General features: G+C 40.6%; 2 protein-coding genes across 3 annotated transcripts in view; both read right to left on the reverse strand.

Annotated features, from left to right (window-relative positions):
- The window catches only part of LNX2 (ligand of numb-protein X 2), a 76852-nt gene extending 54888 nt beyond the window's left edge, over window positions 1-21964 (reverse strand). The window contains exons 1-3 of one of the 2 annotated variants that reach the window (XM_017973013.5): window positions 21246-21441; window positions 4267-4383; window positions 3064-3191 (exon numbers count right to left, since the gene is read on the reverse strand). The gene's annotated coding sequence lies outside the window, so the exon portion shown is untranslated. Of the gene's footprint in view, window positions 1-3063; window positions 3192-4266; window positions 4384-21245; window positions 21442-21896 lie in introns of those variants that run through there. The other variant, XM_078375220.1, reaches the window with a different exon arrangement.
- Window positions 3064-22655, reverse strand: LOC144582762 (uncharacterized). Its single transcript, XM_078375221.1, has 2 exons — window positions 20889-22655; window positions 3064-3195 (listed from the first exon to the last, which is right to left on the reverse strand). The coding sequence occupies exons 1-2, from the start codon at window positions 22173-22175 to the stop codon at window positions 3178-3180; spliced, it is 1305 nt and encodes a 434-aa protein (XP_078231347.1). The 5' UTR covers window positions 22176-22655; the 3' UTR covers window positions 3064-3177.
- Between the last annotated feature and the right edge of the window lie 66 nt (window positions 22656-22721).

A 22721-nucleotide genomic window follows, 5' to 3' on the forward strand; every position in this document is an offset into this window, starting at 1 on the left:
TAAAACTTTCCTCCTAGGGCTTTAAGATACAGATACCAAAAGGAGGCTTTGTTTCCTCATTTGAACAACACTGTCCTCTAAGGCCACTGACCACAACTTTGTAAATTAGTGCCTCAAGATCTGGAATCCCATTTGGTTTTTCTTGCCAATGGCTCTAGATAATATGAACAATTCTGGATATAACTGTCTCTATCCTTATCTACTAGCATCCTCATTGCAATCTGAACTCATGATTCTAGTAAAAGAAATTCACTTATGTTACATAAGTGAATTTACACTTACAAATTACACTTAGATAAGTGAATTTACACTTATTTACAATATACTTATGTTCTAACCAGGTAAAGGTCAATTAGTAATCCATATTTACTACAAACCACTGCTCAACGAAATAAGAGAGGATGCAAACAGACGGAGAAACATTCCATGTTCATGGTCAGGAAGAATCAATATTGTGAAAACGGCCATACTGCCCAAAGTAATTTACAGATTCAATGCTATCCCCATCAAGCTACCAAAGACCTTCTTTACAGAACTGGAGAAAACCACCTTAAACTTCATATGGAACCAAAAGAGAGCCCGCATAGCCAAGTCAATTCTAAGCAAAAAGAACACAGCAGGAGGCATCACACTACCGGACTTCAAACTAAACTACAAGGCTACAGTAATCAAAACAGCATGGTACTGGTACCAAAACAGAGATATAGACCAATGGAACAGAACAAAGGCCTCAGAGGCAACACAACATATCTACAACCATCCAATCTTTGACAAACCTGACAAAAACAAGCAATGGGGAAAGGATTCCCTGTTTAATAAATGGTGTTGGGAAAATTGGCTAGCTATGTGCAGAAAGCAGAAACTGGACCCCTTCCTGACACCTTATACTAAAATTAACTCCAGATGGATTAAAGACTTAAACATAAGACCTAACACCATAAAAACCCCAGAAGAAAACTTAGGCAAAACCATTCAGGACATAGGAGTAGGCAAGGACTTCATGAACAAAACACCAAAAGCATTGGCAACAAAAACCAAAATAGACAAATGGTACCTAATCAAAGTCCACAGCTTCTGCACTGCAAAAGAAACAGTCATTAGAGTGAATCGCCAACCAACAGAATGGGAAAAAACTTTTGCAGTTTACCCATCTGACAAAGGGCTAATATCCAGAATTTACAAAGAACTAAAACAGATTTACAAGAAAAAAACAAACAAGCCCATTCAAAAGTGAGCAAAGGATATGAGCAGGCACTTTACAAAAGAAGACATACATGAGGCCAACAAACATATGAAAAAATGCTCATCATCACTGGTCATTAGAGAAATGCAAATCAAAACCACATTGAGATACCATCTAACTGGCGATCATTAAAAAATCTGGAGACAACAGATGCTGGAGAGGATGTGGAGAAATAGGAACACTTTTACACTGCTGGTGGGAGTGTAAATTAGTTCAACCATTGTGGAAGACAGTGTGGCGATTCCTCAAGGACCTAGAAATAGAAATTCCATTTGACCCAGCAATCCCATTACTGGGTATATATCCAGAGGATTATAAATCATTCTACTATAAGGACACATGCACACGAATGTTCATTGCAGCACTGTTTACAACAGCAAAGACCTGGAACCAACCCAAATGCCCATCGCTGATAGACTGGACAGGGAAAATGTGGCACATATACACCATGGAATATTATGCCGCCATCAAAAATGATAAGTTTGTGTCCTTTGTAGGGACATGGAGGAACCTGGAGACCATCATTCTCAGCAAACTGACACAAGAACAGAAAATGAAATACCGCATGTTCTCACTCATAGGAGGGTGTTGAACAATGAGAACACATGGTCACAGGGAGGGGAGCACTACACACTGGGGTCTGTTTAGGGGAATAGGGGAGGGACAGTGGGGGGTGGGGAGTTGGGGAGAGATAGCATGGGGACAAATGCCACATATAGGTGAAGGGGAGGAAGGCAGCAAATCACACTGCCACGTGTGTACCTATGCAACTATCTTGCATATTCTTCACATGTACCTCAAAACCTAAAATGCAATTAAAAAAAAAGAAAAGAAAGAAAAGTAATCCATATTTACAACGCTATTATTAGAAAGTAAGTTAGAAATAGACAATATAAAGTAAAACAAACAACAAAGGTATCTTGTAGGAACAGAACGGCACCTGTACTTTGGCAACTCTTTTACTGTCCTGCAAATTATTTTAAAGGAAGGAAAGAACTTAAAAAGGTACCCCAAAAAGGCAAATACTGGGCCAGGCGCGATGGCTCACACCTGTAATCACAGCACTTTGGGAGGCTGAGGTGTGAGGATCATCAGGTCAGGAGTTCGAGGGCAGCCTGGACAACATGGTGAAACCCCATCTCTACTAAAAATACAAAATTAGCCAAGCATGGTGACGCGTGCCTGTAATCCCAGCTACTCGGGACACTGAGGGAGGAGAATTGCTTGAATCTGGGAACCAGAAGTTGCAGTGAGCCGAGATCATACCACTGCACTACAGCCTGGGCAACAGCACATGACATCTCATTAAAAAAAGGAAATATTTAGCAACTTTTACTAAATTAGATTAGAATCAAACTTTCACATTTTGGATCTCAAACTCAAGAAACATTCATCTAACACTTAAACTTGGGGGTCTTGGTTAACAATAGCAGCAAACATCACCCAAAGAGCATTACACCAATCCTAAAAATCTTTGGGTTGCTGTTTCCATGGAAACAGCCTAGCTGAAGAAAACCTAAGAGTAAAGCAAAATACATTTTAAAAAAATACTTTATCTTGTTCTCCCCTACCATTTAACCAGCATGGCACATAACAGGCATCTGCTAGGTACCAGAAAATTCATGATTCATTCAACAGATATGTGCTGGTGATCTGCTGCATGCCAGACACTGCACTGCGGGATAGGGTTACTTTGGAGAGTTCACAAAGGTTAGTCTAGTACAAAGATATTTATTAGCCAATGACACAAAATGATCAAGAAATCTCACATTCTTTTGTCATATTAGGTTTTTGAAATCCAGTGTACATTTTATACTCACATCACATTTCAGTTGGGAGTAGCCACATTTCAAACCCAGTGTCATCATAAGGCTGGTGTCTTGTATTGGACAACATGGGTACAGATATTCCAATGGGGATGAAAAGCATGAATATCAGGAGTAAGTCGCTTCCTCAAAGAACATAAAATCTAATCAGTAGATTAATCACTATACAAGCAAAGTATATATGATACAGAAATATAACTGTAGAATTAGTAAAGAAATCGGTAAAAAAAAAACACTAATATATAATATACTGCATAAGCAACTGTGTGTAGAATTCTTTCAGCTGCAAATGGTGTAAAACCTTAAGGACACCGGCTTAAGTATAAAATAAGATAAAGGTATGACTAACTCGGGGCTTTCTCCCAACTCTGCTTCCTCTGAAGTGGGTTCATTCTCAGGCTTTATGGGGCAGCTAGTTCCCAGCAGTTTTAGGAGCAGACTCCTTGTTTTGCTTCCACAATATTGCCAACAAATGCTCCAGAATTACATCTTCCTATTTCGAATGGTTGGCTTGGTCATGTACCTATGCTGAACAATCGCGATAACCAGGGACATGTGATGCTTTAATGAGCCAGACCTGGGTCACTTCTGCAACATGGCATCAAGTCAACTTCCTCAGAATTACACAGACTAAATAAAGTGGCTTAACACTGATTAAGCCCGATGTATGCCTTATCTTCCTTTAAGCATATTACTTGATTGTTTCGTTTGATAAACAACCTGGAAGAGTCTTAAAAAGTCCATTTCCAGGGCCAGGCACGGTGGCTCACGCCTGTAATCCCAGCACTTTGGGAGGCCGAAGCAGGTGGATCACAAGGTCAAGAGATCAAGCCCATCCCAGTCAACATGGTGAAACCCTGTCTCTACTAAAAATACAAAAATTAGCTGGGCACAGTGGTGCGTGCCTGTAATCCCAGCTACTCAGGAGGCTGAGGCAGGAGAATTGCCTGAACCCAGGAGTCAGAGGTTGTGGTGAGCCGAGATCGCGCCATTGCACTCCAGCCTGGGTAACAAGAGCGAAACTCTGTCTCAAATTTAAAAAAAAAAAAAAAGTCCATTTCCAGTGATTTAACTATTTCTTCATAGCTCAATTTACTTACTATTACTACATGCTGGATACTGTACTAACTTCTTTGCAAGCAGTATTTCATTTAACCTTTCCAACAAAACCTATGAAGTAGTTACCATCATCATTACCATTTTATGGATGAGGAAAATGGGGATCCAAGGGGTTAAAAACAACTAGGCTATCAGTGATTGGGATGGGATTCAAACTCCGGTCCATCTAATTCCAAAGTCCACATTCAGCAGTACCTGAAATTAAGAAATGTTTACTGTTCTCTCCCTCTTCCCCATCATTAAAGAAAAAAGAAGAAAGGCATTATATAAGCAACATGTGATACAATTCCACAGAAGCCACATGATTTATAACACTCTATCTGCAGACATTGCTGAGAAAACTGATAACATCCCCAAAGAAAGACCATTACATTAATAAACTGGAATGATACTTCTCTAAATTTTAACTCCTCCAATAAGGCTATGATTTGGTATAATTAACAGTATAGTTAAGTTCTCAAAAATTGTCAGCCACAAGCTCATAGATAAATATCACTGAAGCAAAGAGGAACAAAATAAAGTTTGTAAAAGAATACATCATGCATGAACAGACAATGAAAAGTTCTATTATCAATTAATATTTTCCCAAAAAATTTTTAAAATTTTTATTTATTTTTAGAGACACGAACTCAGTTCTATCATCCAGGGTGGAGTGGAGTGGCATAATCACAGCTCACTGCAGTCTTGAACCTCTGGGCTCAAGCAATCCTCCCACCTCAGCCTCCCAAAGTAGCTGGGATTACAGGTGTGAACCATTACACCTGGCTTTCCCAACAATTTACTATGAACATTTTCAAACATATTGAAAAGTTCAACATTTTCAGAGTAAACACTTGTACAAGTCTACCGTGAAGATTTAACTGTATGTGCTTTGTCACATAACTCCTCATCCTTCCTTATCACTTCATGCTCTTCAAAGTAAATTGTGTAAGTCAGTACACTTCTCTCTAAATATGACAGTATGCATATCAACTGAAGTTCCCTATTTGTTTACATTTAGCTTTTGAGGTAGAATTTATATACAAAAACAAGTAACTGCAAATTTATTTTTTTTTTTTTAAAAAAAAACCTCATTTCGCCATGTTGCCCAGGCTGGTCTTGAACTTAGGGACTCAAGCAATCATCCCACTTCAGTCTCCCAAGTAGCTGGGATTACAGGCATGTACCACCATACCAAGTAAAATGCACAAATCTTAAAGGTACATTAATTAAGCTTTTGATAAATACTACAACTATGGAACACAAATCCCTGTTAAGATACAGAATAGAATCATCACTCCAGGTTTTGTTAATGCCCTTCTCAGCCAATCTCAATCCCCATTACCTCTAGAGGAAATCCCTGGTCTGATATTCTTTCCATCATAAATTAGTTTTGACTATTCTAGAGTATCACCTAAATGGGAACATAGAGTATGTACTCTTTTGGGTACAGCTTCTCTTACTCAGCATGTTTTTGAGATATACCTATGCTGTGGTATATATCAGTAATCTGTTTCTTTCCATTACTTGGCAGTATCTCACTGTATCATGTCCCTTACTGATGGACAACTAAGCTGTTTCCAGTTTTGGGTGATTACCAACAAGAACTTCTATGTACATATGTTTTCATTTCTCTTGGGTAAATACCTAAGAGAAGGGTTGAGTCCCAGGGAAAATAGATGCTTAGTTTTATAAGTAATCACCATACCTTTCCCAAAGTGGTTGTACCATTTGACTTCCCTAACGAGAATGTATAAGCTTTGGTTGTTCCATATCCTTTGTCAACATTTGATGCTGTCAGTCTTTCAAATTTTAGCCATTGTGTTACGTGTGATCAACTAACATTTTAATTACTTTTGAGTTGAATCATTTGTAAGATACAGCACAAAAACAATTGAGGTACAAAAGATACAGGGCAATATTAAGAAAAATTACAATACTATAAATTTTATATATAACTTATAGGTAAACGTTTTTCTACTTTCAAGAAGTCACATGATTGAAACTACACTTTCATTCAGTGTCTCATGAAATAATTACACTGTCAAATATTAGCACTGTTGCTTAGGAAACTGGTATCAAAATACTAACTTTTCTTTCTAGCTCTTACTACTTAATAATATCAACAATTTATGGCTCAACCTACAATTTAGATCAATAACAGAAATTGAAAGATATTTGTTAAAAAAGAACACTGTCAATGTCTCCCTTTAAAATCTAATCTCATTTGCTATAGTAAAAGATTTAGTCACCTTTTCTAACATAATTCCATCTTGAAACTATGTCCTTTAATTAAGTTCTGGGGCACCAAGAATAGCATCTGATGCCACTCCTTAAAATAAAAACAATACACCTTGGTACAATTGCACATTCTGAATTAGCCTGTAAAAGCAGCACAACCATCCTAGAAACAAGCAAATCACTCCTGGATATATTATGACATTTTTCAATAAAATATGCTTATGTAATCGATACCATTATAGAACTCAGCAGGTGACAGTCCAAATCAGCAAACAGACATCTGCTGATGACAAAGAAATACTAACAATAGCAGCTTAGGGAAGCCATAGTGGTGCCTGAATACATAAACAATTTCAGGGCCAGATCCCATTTTTTATGCAGTCCCTTACCTATCAAGGGGCAGCCAATCTCTACATATTTATTGTTGACTTTTCTTCTACACAAATGTCAACAATGGGCCACAAAGTTTTAAGAAATGCTTCCCAACTGCCTTAATGTCATTGTACCTTACAATGACAAACTTCAAATTGGTGAAAAAATGACTATTACGTATTCCCTCCACCAAAAAGTAGATGTCCAACTGCCATTTTAACACATACCTATCTTATTCATACCACTCTGCAATGCAACAATTTGTTTTGCTGTTTTTCTGAAACGTTTTCCTTACTTAAAAAGTATGTTAAAAAAAAATCACGGTATAAAATGAACACAAACTCTCTCCATGCTATTCTATGGTAACCTCTCAGATGAGGAGAACAGGAATGGCCAGCAGATCCACACACTGGGCAGAGTCAGCAGCACACTCCATGCAAATGGCTCCTCAGCTATCAAGCACATTATGGGTGATCGAAGAAACAGAGGGTACAGAATAAGAATATGGAGGGATTAGTGGAAGTCCTTTGACACTCCAAAGAAAATCTCAAATTTCACCCATTGTAAGTTTCACTATCGAATGGAAGAGTGCCCAACCACTAGGAATGGGAGCAAGATATCTCTAAATTATGGAGATATGACATATTTGGTAGAAGAGATTACACTTTTTTCTTACTCTTGTCTGTTGTCCAGATTTTCCATGTCTATTACCAAATGTTCTACCATATAATTATTTTATAATGTAAAAAGTAAAAAATTCTACTATTCCAAATTAAACTTAAAAAAGAAAGAAAGAAATCTATGGCTCAAAGGGTTGAAACAAAGATGTTAGTCTTTTTTTTTCACAATCTCTTTTCTTATGCTTGTTCCTAAACCGCCATTTCCTATTGAATTGTATTATTATTAAATTATTCCTATTTATTTATTTTTTCTTCACCTGTCTTTTAATGCTGACCTACTGAATTTTAGTGGAGGAAAAAATAGACTTTTTCTGAAGAAAACACCATATGAGTGAATACACAGAACCATGCAGGTAAACATCTCACTAGATAAGTATCACCACAAGAAGGGTTTAATAAAATTAGTTCTTGCTGATAGCCCATTACAAAAGTCAGAGTAATTATATGCTTTTTCCGGGTCCAGTCTCTGCAATTACTCTTTAACACCCTTACCCTTCCAAACATTTCACTACGTAAGCTTAAAGACCAGTAACCAAAAAGAAGTTGAAGCAGTATATAAAGAATGTAACTATTCCTTTCTCTGGTTTTAATAGAGAGATGAATAGCAGACAGGCTGACAGACAGGTGGACAGAGATAGATAACGCAAACAACAAGTTTTTCAGCCTTTAAAACTGAAACCATGGGCGGGGCATAGTGGCTCACGCCTGTAGCACTTTGGGAGGCCAAGGTGGGCAGATCACGAGGTTAGTTCAAGACCAGCCTGGCCAACATGGTGAAACCCTGTCTCTACTAAAATACAAAAATTAGCTGGGTGTGGTAGTGTAATCCCAGCTACTCGGGAGACTGAGGCAGGAGAATCACTTGAACCCAGGAGGTGGAGGTAGCAGTGAGCCAAGATTGTGCCGCTGCACTCCAGGCTGGGCAACAGAGTGAGACTCTGTTTCAAAAAAAAAAAAAAAACTGAAACCATGGTTTCTATAAAAGCATTCAACTGCATTAAAACAAAACAATTCCTCTGATGTTCTATTGAAAAGTTATCTCATTATGAGTCTAAGAACATGACTGTGGCCATTTATACTTGGAACCTATCTCTTCATTGGCCAGCTATGTAGGTTAAACTAAAATGATCTTTAAAGTCCTTTTGAGCAAGAAGAAAAAAAATAATTATGATTCTATCCAAACTTTAACTTTTCATATAACCCTAGTACAGTAAAGAGTAAGACAGCTTTTAGATCAAAGTCTGGTTTCCAATCATACGTAATCATATTATCTTGTCCAAATTGTGTATTACCTCTGAAATTTTCTGAGCTCCAGTCCTTAAATGCAAAATATCAACCTTACAGGATTACTATGACAATTAACTACTGAATTAAACTTAAAGTTCCTAACTCAGAGAGAGCCACAGAGCAGTCATACATACGGCAGTTATTATAATGATTAATATTGGCAGTTGCACAATTCTGTCCACTTAAATTTCACAACAGGAAGAAAAGCAATGTAACACTGAAAATATTAAAACCTATGGCAATACTCATTAATTACTGAAAACAATTTACCTTTTCTCCCCTCTAGATCTAACATTATATTCTAATTGAACTCAAGGAAAAGACCACCTTCCCACAGCCCTTTTTAGAAGAACAAGATGGATGCACCTGACAATCCTCAAAATGAAAGCTAGTCTAAGAGTGTCCACTACAACATTAAAATTGTAAAGGGGCAACCTGCAGACTTGATGAACACCGTCAAATGCACAAAGATCTTTCCAATTAGCAAACAGATGTGTTAAACAAATAATTTTTAATTAAGCACAATTTATACTATAAAATTCCCTAGTAACTAAGCTTTTAAGCAGAATTAGTGTATCAAATAGGTTTTAGTCCATGGTTGTGCTACATTTGCTACACCAAAGCCACCTGGTAAATATCCTATTTTAAGTTATGATGAAGATGCCCAAATTAATTTTTATTGTGTTCAGCATTCCCTTGAAAAAGGATTAAACAACAGGGTCATGATTTATAGCTCAAAAGAAAAAAAGCTCAAAAAAAGGCTCAAATAATCATTTTGCCCAGAATCATAACCAACAAAGAAAACCTCTGTATGATAATGTCCACGTCTTTCAAGAGATATACACTTTCCTTAAGGTAACATCATTAAGGTGGAATCAGCAAACAAAAGGTGACCAAGTTAAATTTCAAAAAAAATTCGCAAAGTAAATCATAATACAGAACAGTATGAGTTTTAAAATATCTATGTATTAATATATAGATACACACATGAGTTTATACATACAAAATGTGCCTGGAAAGATATACAAAAAACCTAATAGCAGCCAACTCTAGGTGAACCAGGTAGCTGGGGTGAAGAGCTCACCTCAGGCTTGTTTTTCATGAAGTATCTATCTGAACAGATACACTTTCCTGCGTATGGAAGTATATTTATGGCAGGAACAAGGGAGCATGCACAAAAAGAAATAAAGTAGAAATGAGAAACTAATCAAGCTTGGTCCTTACATACATGATTAAAAATAAAAAAGTACACAAAAAAGATCTTCACATCAAAAATAACAATTTTATGGAGCATTAAAAATGAAGTTGCATGCCTAAGATAATGCTTTTTCCTTACTGCTTCATTTGTGTTTCAAAAGTAAATAAGTAAAGCATGAACCTAAATATTAAGTCTCATATTTAGTTGCAATGTTATTGCCTATCATAAAAATGGGAGAAACGTTAAGATATTGTTACCTTTAAGAATCTTTTTGCAAGACACTTAGTTTATATATATTCTATTCAAGCTTTTTGAAATGTCCAGTGTTATAACTCATTTTTAAGAATCAATAATATTCAGCTGTAATCACACCAGCACAGAAACAGACAAATTGGTGTTTTCTTGTATTTACTTCCTCTACTGCTACTTAAGGGAAATCTACTAGAGCATTCCTAGTTTCTAAAAACACACCACAACATCAACTGATGAGTCATGGGTACACTCCAAATTCTTACGTACCAAAGAAAGCAGGGCACTAAAGTCTTACACATCAATTGTAAATACTGTCTAACAAGCTCAGTTACAAACTAAGAGTTCTTTATAAGGTGACATAGATGATAATTTTTAAAGGAGATGTGAAAAACTTCAAAATAAAACTGCAAATTCCACAGAGTGATAAAATTATATTCTCTTTTTCCATCTCCTAATAACTGGCAGGGTTTTGCTTTTCTTTTCTTTTTCTGTTTTTGAGACTGAGACTCGCTCTATCGTCAGGCTGGAGTGCAGTGGTGAGATCTCAGCTCACTGCAACCTTGGCCTCCCAGGTTCAAGTGATTCTCCTGCCTCAGCCTCCCAAGTAGCTGTGACTATAGGTGCATGCCACCAAGCCCAGCTAATTTTGTATTTTTAGTAGAGATGGGGTTTCACCATGTTGGCCAGGATGGTCTCGATCGCTTGACCTCATGATCCGCCCGCCTTGGCCTCCCAAAGTGCTGGGATTACAGGCATGAGCCACCGTGCCCAGCCAGTATTTTGTTTTTCTTAATTCAGAACATACAAACATAAAGTACGGTTGAAATACTGAAAGGTACAAACTCAAGTGTGTAAAAACTCAACAAACTCCCAGCTTCCTGAAAGTCCAACTTATCTGAGAAATAATTTTGTATATGCCTTGTTTTGACTCTTAATTATTTCCAGTTTTCACTATTTAACCATTTCACTGACTGGGAAACCTCCAGGAGAGGGTACAAAAGGGCAGGAAGCAAAGATAACACTGTTCGATTTCTTTGGGCAGTACTATTTAAGTTTCCCTGGTGAAGAGACAAATAGCTAAAAGGAAATCTGGAGACCAGCTGCAGATTCTAGTAACCAGCATAACAGACCATTGAGATCTAATCACAGCATCTAATTTTCCTCCTGGTATCTGTCATTATCCTTTTCATTAATTGCTTACCTATTTACTGTTGTTTCTCTTCCTACCCCCAGCATGTAAACTCTATGAGAACAGAGATCCCACCTGTCTTGCTCACTGCTATAGTCTCACCATGTAGAACAGTGCCTGGCACATAACAGGCATTTGATAAACACCCAGTAGGAAAATAAGACATATATGTATTCAGCTATCTTGGGACCTGCACAGTCATGAAAACGCTGAAATTTATTTTTGCTTGAAACTATTCTTTACTCATAACTTCTAATAAATTTTTATTTTGCCTTGTCACAAGACTGTATGCTTTTATCATCTAAATACATTTTTTATCAAAGTAGAGTAACTGTACTGAAACTATAATCTAACTAGAATAGATTTCTGAGAACAAGAACTTCTATAATTCACTTTTCTATCCCAAATCTCTAGAATGATACACGGCACAGTATAGGCATCAAATATTTGTTGAAAAAAATTATTTTAAAAGAATGATAAATGGTGGGATTATAAGAAATGTTTATTCTCTGCATAGTTCATGATTTCCTGCATTTTCTACATTAAGCATGTATTAATTTTAAAAATATACAGTGTGATTTTAAAAATGAAAATCACATGTATCCCTTATATCTTCATGTATTTCATAATGTATAAAATAAGGTAAATCAAACAGATATGCTGCTTAATCCCCCAAGTTACCAAATAGAAAAACATTCTTTAAAATTGAGGTACTGCTAATTTTTAAATTAAATTTAAAATATTACTTTTAAGAACATTAAGCTTTATTGTCCAAAGATATCCTTCCAAAAATCCTAGCATACTTGCAAAGCAATTTATTTTAGGGTTTTTTGTTTTGTTTTGTTTGGTTTGGTGTGGGGGACAGAGTCTTGCTCTGTCGCCCAGGCTGGAGTTCGCTGGCATGATCTTGGCTCACTGCAACCTCTGCCTCTCAGGTTCAAGTATTTCTCCTGCCTCAGCCTCCCAATTAGCTGAGATTACAGACATGTACCACCAAGCTCAGCTAATTTTTGTAATGGGGTTGTCATGTTGACCAGGCTGGTCTTGAACTCCTGACCTCAGGTGATCTGCCCACCTTGGCCTCCCAAAGTGCTGGGATTACAGGCGTGAGCCACCATGCCGGGCCCAGAGAGATTCTCTTTGAAGACAAAGAATGTCATATTACAAATAAACAATTTAAAACATAATGGTCTGCTTTCCCCAGACTATCGACTGTTTCCAAACTGGCATCTCGCAACTATAAGAAATAAAAAGAGCAGAGAAATTCACACTAGGATATGCTATGAAGCAGTTGAGAACTGTATTTTGGCCCAATAACTGGTATCAATCCCCCCAACTGAAAACCATTCCATGTATTTCAGATCTTTCCCTCTCTTTGCTATAAGCAAGGACTCAGCAATATGTTTAAAATATTTTGTTTGAACCCTTATCTTACACCATATACAAAAACTGCCTCAAAATGGACTGAAAACCTAAATGTAAAACTTAAAACTATAAAACTCCTAGAAGAAAACATAAGGGAAAAGCTTCATGACACTGGATTTGGCAAGGATTTCTTGAATATGACCACATCAAAATTAAAAACTTTGCACATCAAAGGACACATCAACAGAATGAAAAGAATAGAAGAAAATATTTGCAAAGCCTATCTGATAAGGGGTTAATAACCAGAATATGTGAAGAACTCCTACATCTCAACAACAAAACAATCAGAATTTAAAAAATTTTTTAAGGGTCAAGGATATGAAATGACATTTCTCCAAAAATGATACAGAAAGCATATAAGAAGTTCATTGCTAATCCCAGAAAAATGCAAATCAAAACCACAACAAGATATCACCTCATATTCATTAATACGGCTACTATTAAAACAGAAAAGAACAAGTACTGGTGAGAACAAAGAGCATGTAGATAAACTGGAATCCTTTTGCATGGTTGGTCAGATTGTAAAACAGTGCAATCGCAAGGAAAAACAGTATGAAGTTTCCTCAAAAAGTCTGACTACCATATGATCTAACAATCCCACTTCTGGGTACACATCCAAAAGAAGTCAAGGCAGAGTCTCGAAGAGACATTTGTACACTCACGCTCACGGCAGCACTATGCACAATAGCCAAGAGGTAGAAGCAACCCAAATGTCCACTGAAAGATAAACGAAATGTGGTGTATGTCTACAATGGACTATTACTCAGCCTTACAAAGGAAGGAAATTCTGTCACATGCTACAACATGGATGAACCTTGATGTCATCATGCTAAGTGAAATAAGCAAGTTACACACAAAAAGACATATACTGTATGATTTCATTTATATGCGATATCTAAAGTATTCAAATTCTTAGAAAGTGGAAGAGCGATTATCAGGCGCTGGGGAGAGGAGGAAATGGGAAGTTGTTTAATGGGTACAGAGCTTCAGTTTCACAAGATTAAAAAGTTTCGGAGATCTGTTTCACTGTAATGTGAATATATTTAATTAACACCGTACACTTAAAAATGGTTAAGACAGTAAATTTTATGTGTTTGTCACAATAAAGAGAAGAAGCTGAAGCAATGTAAAATATTATTCTGCTAAATATTCATTACTTTGGTAGGATTTATTTTACTTCAACCACTGAAAATTCAGCATCCAAACTGAGATATACTGTAAGTACAAACCATTTCATCATATTTCAGTACTTAATATGGGAAAAAAGAATGTCAAATCACATTAATAATTTCATACTGATGAAATGTTAACGTATTTTGAACATACTGCTTTAAAATACTGAATTTTTTAAAATGTTATGCTTTAAGAACAATAATTAGAGAGGAATGTGAGGTCAATGGAGCTGTGTTTATTTTATAAGGTTAAAGATTGAGCATATTTATAGGCTGCTGTAAAAAAGAAAGCAGGGAGAAAGAGATTAAACATAAAAAAGAGGGGACTTAATTAATAAAGCCTCTCCTGAAAAACTTGAAGAGATAATGGGCACATCTGGAAAAACAGAGCTGAGAGTTAAGAAGGTAAAGTTCGGAAGGGGACAGACAGAAAGTCCTAGAGAAATCACAGCAGATCGTCTCATTTCCTCCATGAAATAACCAGATTATTTGTAGATTATATAGAAGAGGTAGAGTTGGATAAAAGGGTTTGTAATGACGAGGTTTTGGAATAAATTATGAGTGATGAAGAACAAAACCCTCACTGGGTCAAACAGGACCCATATGATCAGCCCATGGTCTACCTCCTTGGCCTCAGCCCCTGCCAAGGTTCTAGCTCTCTCTCATCCACCTCCTCCCCCTCCCTCAAAGTGCCATCCACCTCCAACTGCTTCCTCTGAGGGTTTACCTGTGTAATACCTACTCAGCCAGGTATCTGTTTAAGGACAATTTCTTCAGTGAAGTCTTCAGCGACACCTAACTCTGCAAAGACTAGGGTAGTTCCCCTTATAACCCCAGACAATACCGTAAGCCAGCACCATCCAACAGAAACATAACGTGAGCCACATGTGTCATTTCAAATGTACCAGTAGCCATGTTTAAAAAATAAACAGAAACAAGTGAATTATTATTATTATTCTATTTATTTATTTATTTATTTTTTGAGACTGAGTCTAGCTCTGTAGCCCAGGCTGGAGTGCAATGGTGTGATCTCGTTTCACTGCAACCTCCGCCTCCCGGTTCAGACAATTCTCTAGCCTCAGCCTCCCTGGTAGCTGGGATTACAAGCACTTGCCACCACACCCTGCTAAATTTTGTATTTTTAGTAGAGATGGGGTTTCACTATGTTGGCCAGGCTGCTCTTGAACTCCTGACCTCAGGTGATCCGCCCACCTCGGCCTCCCAAAGTGCTGGGATTATAGGCATGAGCCACCATACCTGGTTGAATTATTTTTAATATTTTATTTAACCCAATAGATCCAGAATATTATCTTGAATCTCCTCTAGATTGTAAACTCCATGAGGATACTAAAGCATTCTAAGCTCAGTGTCAGACTACAGGATATGTTAAGTTTAAGATTTCTAACATGGAATACTTAGGGGAACAACAAGGTGCCAAATGAATGTTAAAATACAATGGAAGCATGCCAGGCATGGTGGTTCACTGCTGTAATCCCAGCACTTAGGGAGGCCAAGGCGGACAGTTCACCTGAGGTCAAGAGTTCGACACCAGCCTGGCCAACATTATGAAACCCTGTCTCTACTAAAAATACAAAAATTAGCCGGGCATGTTGGCAGGCGCCTGTAATCCCAGCTACCCAGGAGGCTGAGGCAGGAGAATTGCTTGAACCCAGGAGGTGGAGGTTGCAGTGAGCTGAGATCGTGCCACTGTACTCTAGCCTGGGTGACAGAGCAAGACTCTGTCTCCAAAGAAAAAACAGTGGAAGCAAAGGTCACCCAGGGTTGAAGAGCCAAGGGCATCAGTCACCCTGCTGCAAATGATTAACTCCTTGACTGAATGTCTTTTAAGATTTTTAAATTCTACAAGGGCAGAGACAATCTTGTGTGTGCCACCCAAGTCCAGCACTTCTTAGGTACTTGTTAAATACAACGAAACTGAAAGTCAAAGTTCAAATGTTAAAGATCACACAGAAGTGAAAACTGACCTTGCAAAAAACTGTATCAGTGAAAACATAGCAGTAGGGAGATCTTAGTCATTTATCATCTTGCCTTTAGCTTTCAAGCTGCCTTTAATTATTCCTGGGCTTAAACCAAGATAATCTGGGGAGACATTTAGTTTATAGTTTAAATGGTAAGAGCCCTTCCCCAAAATTCAACTGTCTTTGTAAGTAAAGCTAATGAGGCCCACCAGTCTAGGCAACAGAGGAGCCTGAATTCAGCTAAGGTGTAGACATAAACAATTGCCAACCACTATTCCAGAGGTCACAGGATAAACAACTTCCCCAATTACTCCTGCAGAAAACGTACAGGAGTATTGGAGATAATGTACTGGAGAACCTGAGATTGACCTTTTGAGATACCTGTTCAGGGTTTTTATTAGACCCACTGACCACTTCTGTGGCCTCACCCAGAAGCCACTCCGAGCATAGGAGGACCATTTCCCACACCGCTATGATTGTGCCCCCAACCAATTAGCAGCAAGCACCCATTGCCTAGCCTCCCCTACCCCATCCCCCAGACTACCTTTGAAAATAACCCCCAAATGCGCAGGTAGGCTGATATGGGTAATACTAAAATTCCAGTCTTCTGTTTAGCAAGCTCTATGTGTGCAAAATTTTTTCTCTATTGCAATCCCCTGCCTTGATAAATTGGCTATCTCTGGGCAATGGACAAGAAGAACCCACTGGGTGGTTACAAAAGAAAAAGCCACAATACTGAAATAAGACTTAAGTAAAGGTCTCCCATTTATGTGTTCAGTAATTATTTATTAGTCTAAATGATAAAGGTTCTAATAAACAATTAAGTCTTTCAGATTAGCAGCTGAAATCCCAATGGCAGAGGGTGTGACAGGTATAAATATTTCCCAGACTTACCTTACTTTTATCTATAAAGCAAAGTAATAGCTAACAGAACCTTGGAAACTGAGAGGAAATAAAAACACACTCAAAAGTGTTATTTCTATTCTCTTACTCAACAGTCATCAACACAGAATACTTCTGTGTCCAAATGTGGGTTTTCCCCCAACCCCGATACACAAAGCAGTGGATGCCAGGTGGGTATCCTCTAATTCAATTCAATTCTGACACTATCTACCTGGAGATACCCTCAGATCCCAAAGCTGAGGGCTCAGTCTCTAAGACTGCTCCCCTCTCCCAGATACCAGTCATGCAGGGCTCTGGAAATTCTGACTGACTGGCCTCAATTTGGGGTTCCCATGTCCCCTCTTTGGGTTCATTTGCTAGAGCAGCGCACAGAATTCAGGGATACACTTACTTAGGCTTACCAGTTTATTATAAAAGATATCAGAAAGGATAAAGATGAAGAGATGCATCCTCTTAGCATATGGTTCCTAATGAGTTTGAGTATCCACATACTCAGCCAACACCAGATTAACAATAACAACTCTATGGGGAGGAGCTTTCATGCCCTCCCTGGGGATGCTACCCTCCAGGAACCTCCACATGATCAGCTATCCAGAAGCTCTCTGAACCCTGTCCTCTTGGGCCTTTTATGAAGACTTCATAATGTAGGTCTGGTTGGTTAAATCATTAGCCATTGATGATCAGCTTACTCTTCAGCTCCTCTGCCCTCCCTGAAGGTTGGTGGTGGGGCTGACAGTCCTAACCCTCTAATCCAGCCTTTCCAGTGACCAGGGCCTATCTTGAAGCTACCTAGGGGCTGAGTTCAGTCAACTCATCAGCATACAAAAAGACACTAGCACTCTGCAGATTCCAAGGAATTTGGGAGTTGTATGCCAGGAAACAGGGATAAAGACCAAATATATATTTCACAGGATCACAGAAGCTTTACTAGAGCCAAATACATCTTATGTTATATAACATACAGGTCATCAAAACTTGGCTATCAATACTTTTTACACTGGCCCGTATTGCATACCTTAGAGCAATTTGTTATTTAAAAGAATTCTAAGATTACCCTTCAAGAAAAATAAAACCCTCATTTGTTTTACATATGAAGGTGATATGCTTTTAAAGTAGACACACAATGATTGTTTTATAGTATGTTACTTGCCTATTGCCTATTTTCTGCATTTGTATCTATTCCTCATTTCTCCTACTCGGCCTATTTTTTTGAGAAAAAATAATTTTTCCCTGCTTAATTTCTCCACTAAGGGAAAGTGACCGTTAAAAGTATCAGTCCTAAATCTCCAGGCTGGAAAGATTAAACGTATAAGCTATGCTTACATCCTATCCTCCACAACACTTCTATTCCTATCTTTCCAGCTATCTTTATCAAGAATTCAGAGGCTTTGCCTCTGTCTTTGTAATGGGGTGAAAGTTAAATAGTTCTTCATAAAAAAATTTAAAAATATTTGAATTTTGGGGTGGCAATCAGAGAAAAGAGAAAGAAGAGGGGGAGAAGGCCGGAGCCAACCAGATTATAAGGGCCTGGAGTCCTCCTTTCTTTGATGGTGGCCAAAATGTGTTTTAAGGATAGAAATGCCTAATATTCAACGTCAACACTTCTGGCATTGCTCCACTGTGAACTCCTTCACCCTCCGCTTCCTCTAAATCTCCCATAAAGCTTACCATATCCGTTAAGGCTTTCTGTGAACTCTTTTTTTTCTCTTCCTAGCTCCTGTGAGACACAACTATTCAACAACTGCATCATGGATCGCTCAACCATCCATTTAGCATCTCCTTAGATTGGTCCAAAACTCAACTATCTTCCCTTCCACACCTCTACCATTAATTGTTTTTACCTGCTCCTTCTCATCTCCAACATTCCACTAGCTCATTAATGTCATCATCTAAAGGAACAACTAATATTTACTAAGCACTTGGAATATGCTAGGTACCCTGCCAAGGGCATTACATGCGTAATTTCCTCAAACCCAGCTAAACAGGTACGATGATCATTTCCCAAATGTTAGGAAATCAAAGTTCTGTCACGATAGTAATTCTAAGGGTAAGTAACAGAATTAGAATTTGACCCCCATTTTAATTCCACAGCCAGCTAACTAGTACATGCCAATGCCTGAAGTCAAACAACTCAGGATTCATCCTTTCCTCCTTAAGTCTATCTAGTCACTTACCTAGTCCAGTCTCCTAGTCATACTTCCTAAATGCCACGTTTCTCCTTCCACTGCCAGCGCACTAGCATTTACTAAGTCCTTACTATGTGGCAATCACTATTCTAATATACATGTTTTGTCAAGTTCTAGCCCCCAAATTCTGAGATGAAAAAACTAAGGAACAAAGAGCTTTTAGTGTATGACAGAGCCTGATTCTACCCCAGTTAATCTGAATAGAGAATCCCTGAGCACTCAACCCCTGCATCATAACAGCCTCCAACTTAGTCGTTACCGCCCATCTGGAAGCCCACCATACTCCAGACGCTGCAGATAGCTTTCTGGAATGCGAATGTTATCATGACATTCTCCTGCTTAAAATTAGCAGCTCACTATCACTGACTGGATAAAGTCCAAATTTCTTAATCTGGTATACAAAATCCTTCATTTTTCTGTTCAAGTCAATTCAGTAAATATTTTAGTGCCCAATGTAAGCAAGAAAAGGTGCCAAGTGATCTGAAATGAATAGTATACATGTCTCTGACTACTACTTCCACCTTGGCCACTGGGTCCTTCGGCCAGACAAGCCCATGTGCAAAGTTCAGAATACAACAGCCTAAGATACATGCATTTATTTTTAAGTGGTCTGCATGCCGCCTGTCTACAATGTACAAAATCCCAAACCAATCTGAAGACTAAGTGCTTATGAGACACCTATTCTTACAGGTCTCTAGGCAGAAATGCTCCCTCTTTTAAGTTCAAATTACTTCAGGGTAACTAGTGGAATAAAGGATCAGTTTCCAAACAAGAAAACTTCTGGGCAAGAACCAGCCCCTGCCATCAATGCCTGGCATGCAGTAGGCACTTAAACAGTGGCTAAATGAATAAATACTGAAAAAATTTCAAAGAAAATGAGAAGACAAGAGGAACAAGATATACGGAGAATGTAACACACAAGTGGAGGAATTAAAAGTAATGTTATTCTACTTTGGTTTTCATTTCGCCTACTTTTACCCCATGGGAAAACTCACATGTGGGACTTGGACAAGCTAAAAAGACAAAACTTTGTTATTCATGGCTCAAGAAAGCTTTGACAAGCCAAAAAGGATACCAGATTCTTTCTTCCTTCTTCACCTGCCAAAATCAATTTTCTAAAGTGGTGTGGGGGTGGGAATAAAATCTAGTAAAGTAAATAAAATTGGTCTACTGGGATCCAACTTTACCAGTGCTGCATCGAAGTACATAAAAAAGAAATATCAAAATCTGTCCTGGGAAGGAGGCCAATTTACAAGTAAGTACTATTGCCATAAGAATAGTGAAATTCTTAAAGGCAGTTCCAATAAGCTGGAGCTCACAAGTGTTTCTCTTCCTGCACCGCCACCGCTTTTCACTCAACTTTGTTTCGGATTTCTGTGCCTTTAAAAAGCATAATATGTACAGCAAGGCCCATGCATGAGTGTACTTTAGTTCCTGGCATAAACGAACGCCTGGATCTAATAACTTAAACTGAAATACCAGAAGAAACACTACATGAGTCAAAAGTCCTCGTTTAAAACGTGGCATAAAGCTTTGAAAAGTGAGTGATGTACTTCCCGAATGATGCTTTGTGTGCAACTGCTTCCAAAGCAAGATCCGTATTCTTAAATTACTCCCTGGAAGATGTCAAATCTCTCTCCCACCATCTTCAGCCTAAAGAGAAGGGTGAGAATTCATAGGCAACAGGCTGGGGCGGAGGGAATGATCTCTCCCCATCCCTTTCCAGAGGAACAAAACCCGATAAAGGCAGCTAGTGCCACTCTCATTGCCAACAACACACACACACACACACACACACACACACACACACACACACAGAGGAAATTTAAACACTTACCCCACCTCTCCCTTCCCTTAAGAAGCAAACGACGCCAAGATCTGCACCACGGTGGCCGGAACCAGCAAATGCTAACAGCCGGAGGCCGCCCGCCTCCTGGGCGCCTGCAGGGGGTGGGCACCGGGCTCCGACTCTCCCTCCCGGAGCAGCCCCACACCCGAGTCCACGCTGGCCCTGCAGCCCGAGCAAGCGAGGACAGTCGCAGAGGACCAGAGCTCCGGGGAGAGCTGCGGCGCCGCACCGGCCGCCTCCCGGGGCGCGGTGCTGCCCCACACCCCGCCGACGCCCGCACCTGAGGCGGCTGCCCGGAGCCGGCGAGAGGGCGCGCAGCGAGGCGGGCAGGGCAAAGTTACTCACTGGGAAAGCGCGGCTGCCCGGGCCGCTCACCGGCTCCCGGCGCCGCTGCCCGGCACCAGCTCCAGCTCTCCGCAGCCCGCTGAGACAGAGGAGAACCAGCCCGGCTCCGCTCCGCCGCCGCAGCCGCCGCGGATTTCCTGGCAAGAAACAAACTCCGGCCAAGACTTCACTTCTCAACCGCCCCTGCTGCCTTCCCGGGGGCCAGCGCCAAGGCCAAGCGGCCCAACCCGCACCCGGGCCAATCGGAAGCAGCACAGGGCGGGAGGGGGTGGGCCAGAGGGCGGCCCCGCCTATCCGAGAGCTCGGGAGGCGGGCCAGAAGAGGGACCGTCACTCCCGGGTTAGAGTGAGACCACTCCGCCCTCGCTGCCTGCCTCCCCCACCCGCCTCTGGCTGTCCCCGCCGGCCGCCTGATTCTCCTGCGGAAGCCCCGCTGGCGAGGTGCCTGCGCGCACCCTCGGCAGCCGCCAGGAATGGCACAGCTGGGGAGGGAGTGGACATCCAGGGGAATCGCGGGGAGGGGTGGGGGAGGAGAACAGGAGGCGCAGGGAAGCAGAAACATAGGTGCGCAAGACCACAGGGCAGCTGGAGTAGGGCAGGGTCGGGGCCGGCGGCCAGGGGAGAAGAAGGGGCGATTCGCGAGTAAGCCCACCTGAGGGAGTGCGGCGAGGGCCGGGACGCAGGGAGCAGGGCGGAGAGCGAGCCCAGGCGGTGAAAGGTTGCCGAGGCGGGGGCTGGGCACCTGGGAACAAAGGTGAGGGCGGGTTCCGCAGGTGAGGAGGTTTGAGGAGCCACGGGGGGTAAAGGGAAAAGGACGTCCACTGCGGGAGAGGACGCGCCCCGGGGGTATAAGGAATTCTAGGACCGAAGAAAGGATGAGGTGGGAAACAGTTTTCTTCCAAACTCTCGCTCCCTCAAAAGAGAAAGACATTTCTTTCCTGCCCTTTTTTGACCCAGTTGAGAATGCAGCTGCAAGCTCCAGGGTCAAACACCGCCTTCAACCCTAGTGTTCTGTTGTGACTCATCTCGCACATGACCCCCTTTCCAAGGTGTGTTGACCGACTAGAGCCTAAGCCTGTTGTCCCACGAAAGGCCCGGGAGGGCCGAGGTCCTGGGAAGGGCCACCCTGGGTCGACACGGCCCCAGTGGGGGAGTCGGGCCTATTTCGGACTTGCCACTGTGAAGTTAAGTGATTTGGGGGCGTCAGGTAAGGCCCCGCTACTTCGCCATCACCTGGTGAAAGGTACCAGGGCTGACCCGGGGCTCCCGCAGGCAGGTCTGGGCCTCGGGGTAAAGCGGCGCTGGCCCCACCCTCTGCCCCTCCTGCGGCGGGTGGCCTCGCTGGGGCGCCCAGGTGAGCCAAGGGGCGGTGAGCCACGGCCGACCCCGAGTCGGGGCGGGGATTGGGGGCGGAGCCTCATGCCCCGCCCCGCCGTTGGGCCCTGCCGCGCCGCTGCGGCTCCTCCTCTCTCCTTCC

The sequence above is a fragment of the Callithrix jacchus genome, chromosome 5 (genome assembly GCF_049354715.1).
Source record: "Callithrix jacchus isolate 240 chromosome 5, calJac240_pri, whole genome shotgun sequence".
NCBI lineage: Eukaryota > Metazoa > Chordata > Mammalia > Primates > Cebidae > Callithrix > Callithrix jacchus.

Bases quoted from the DNA above. Each gene is read 5' to 3' on its own strand.
- LOC144582762 (XM_078375221.1), bottom strand. From the start codon at position 22,175: ATGTCTTTCTCTTTTGAGGGAGCGAGAGTTTGGAAGAAAACTGTTTCC.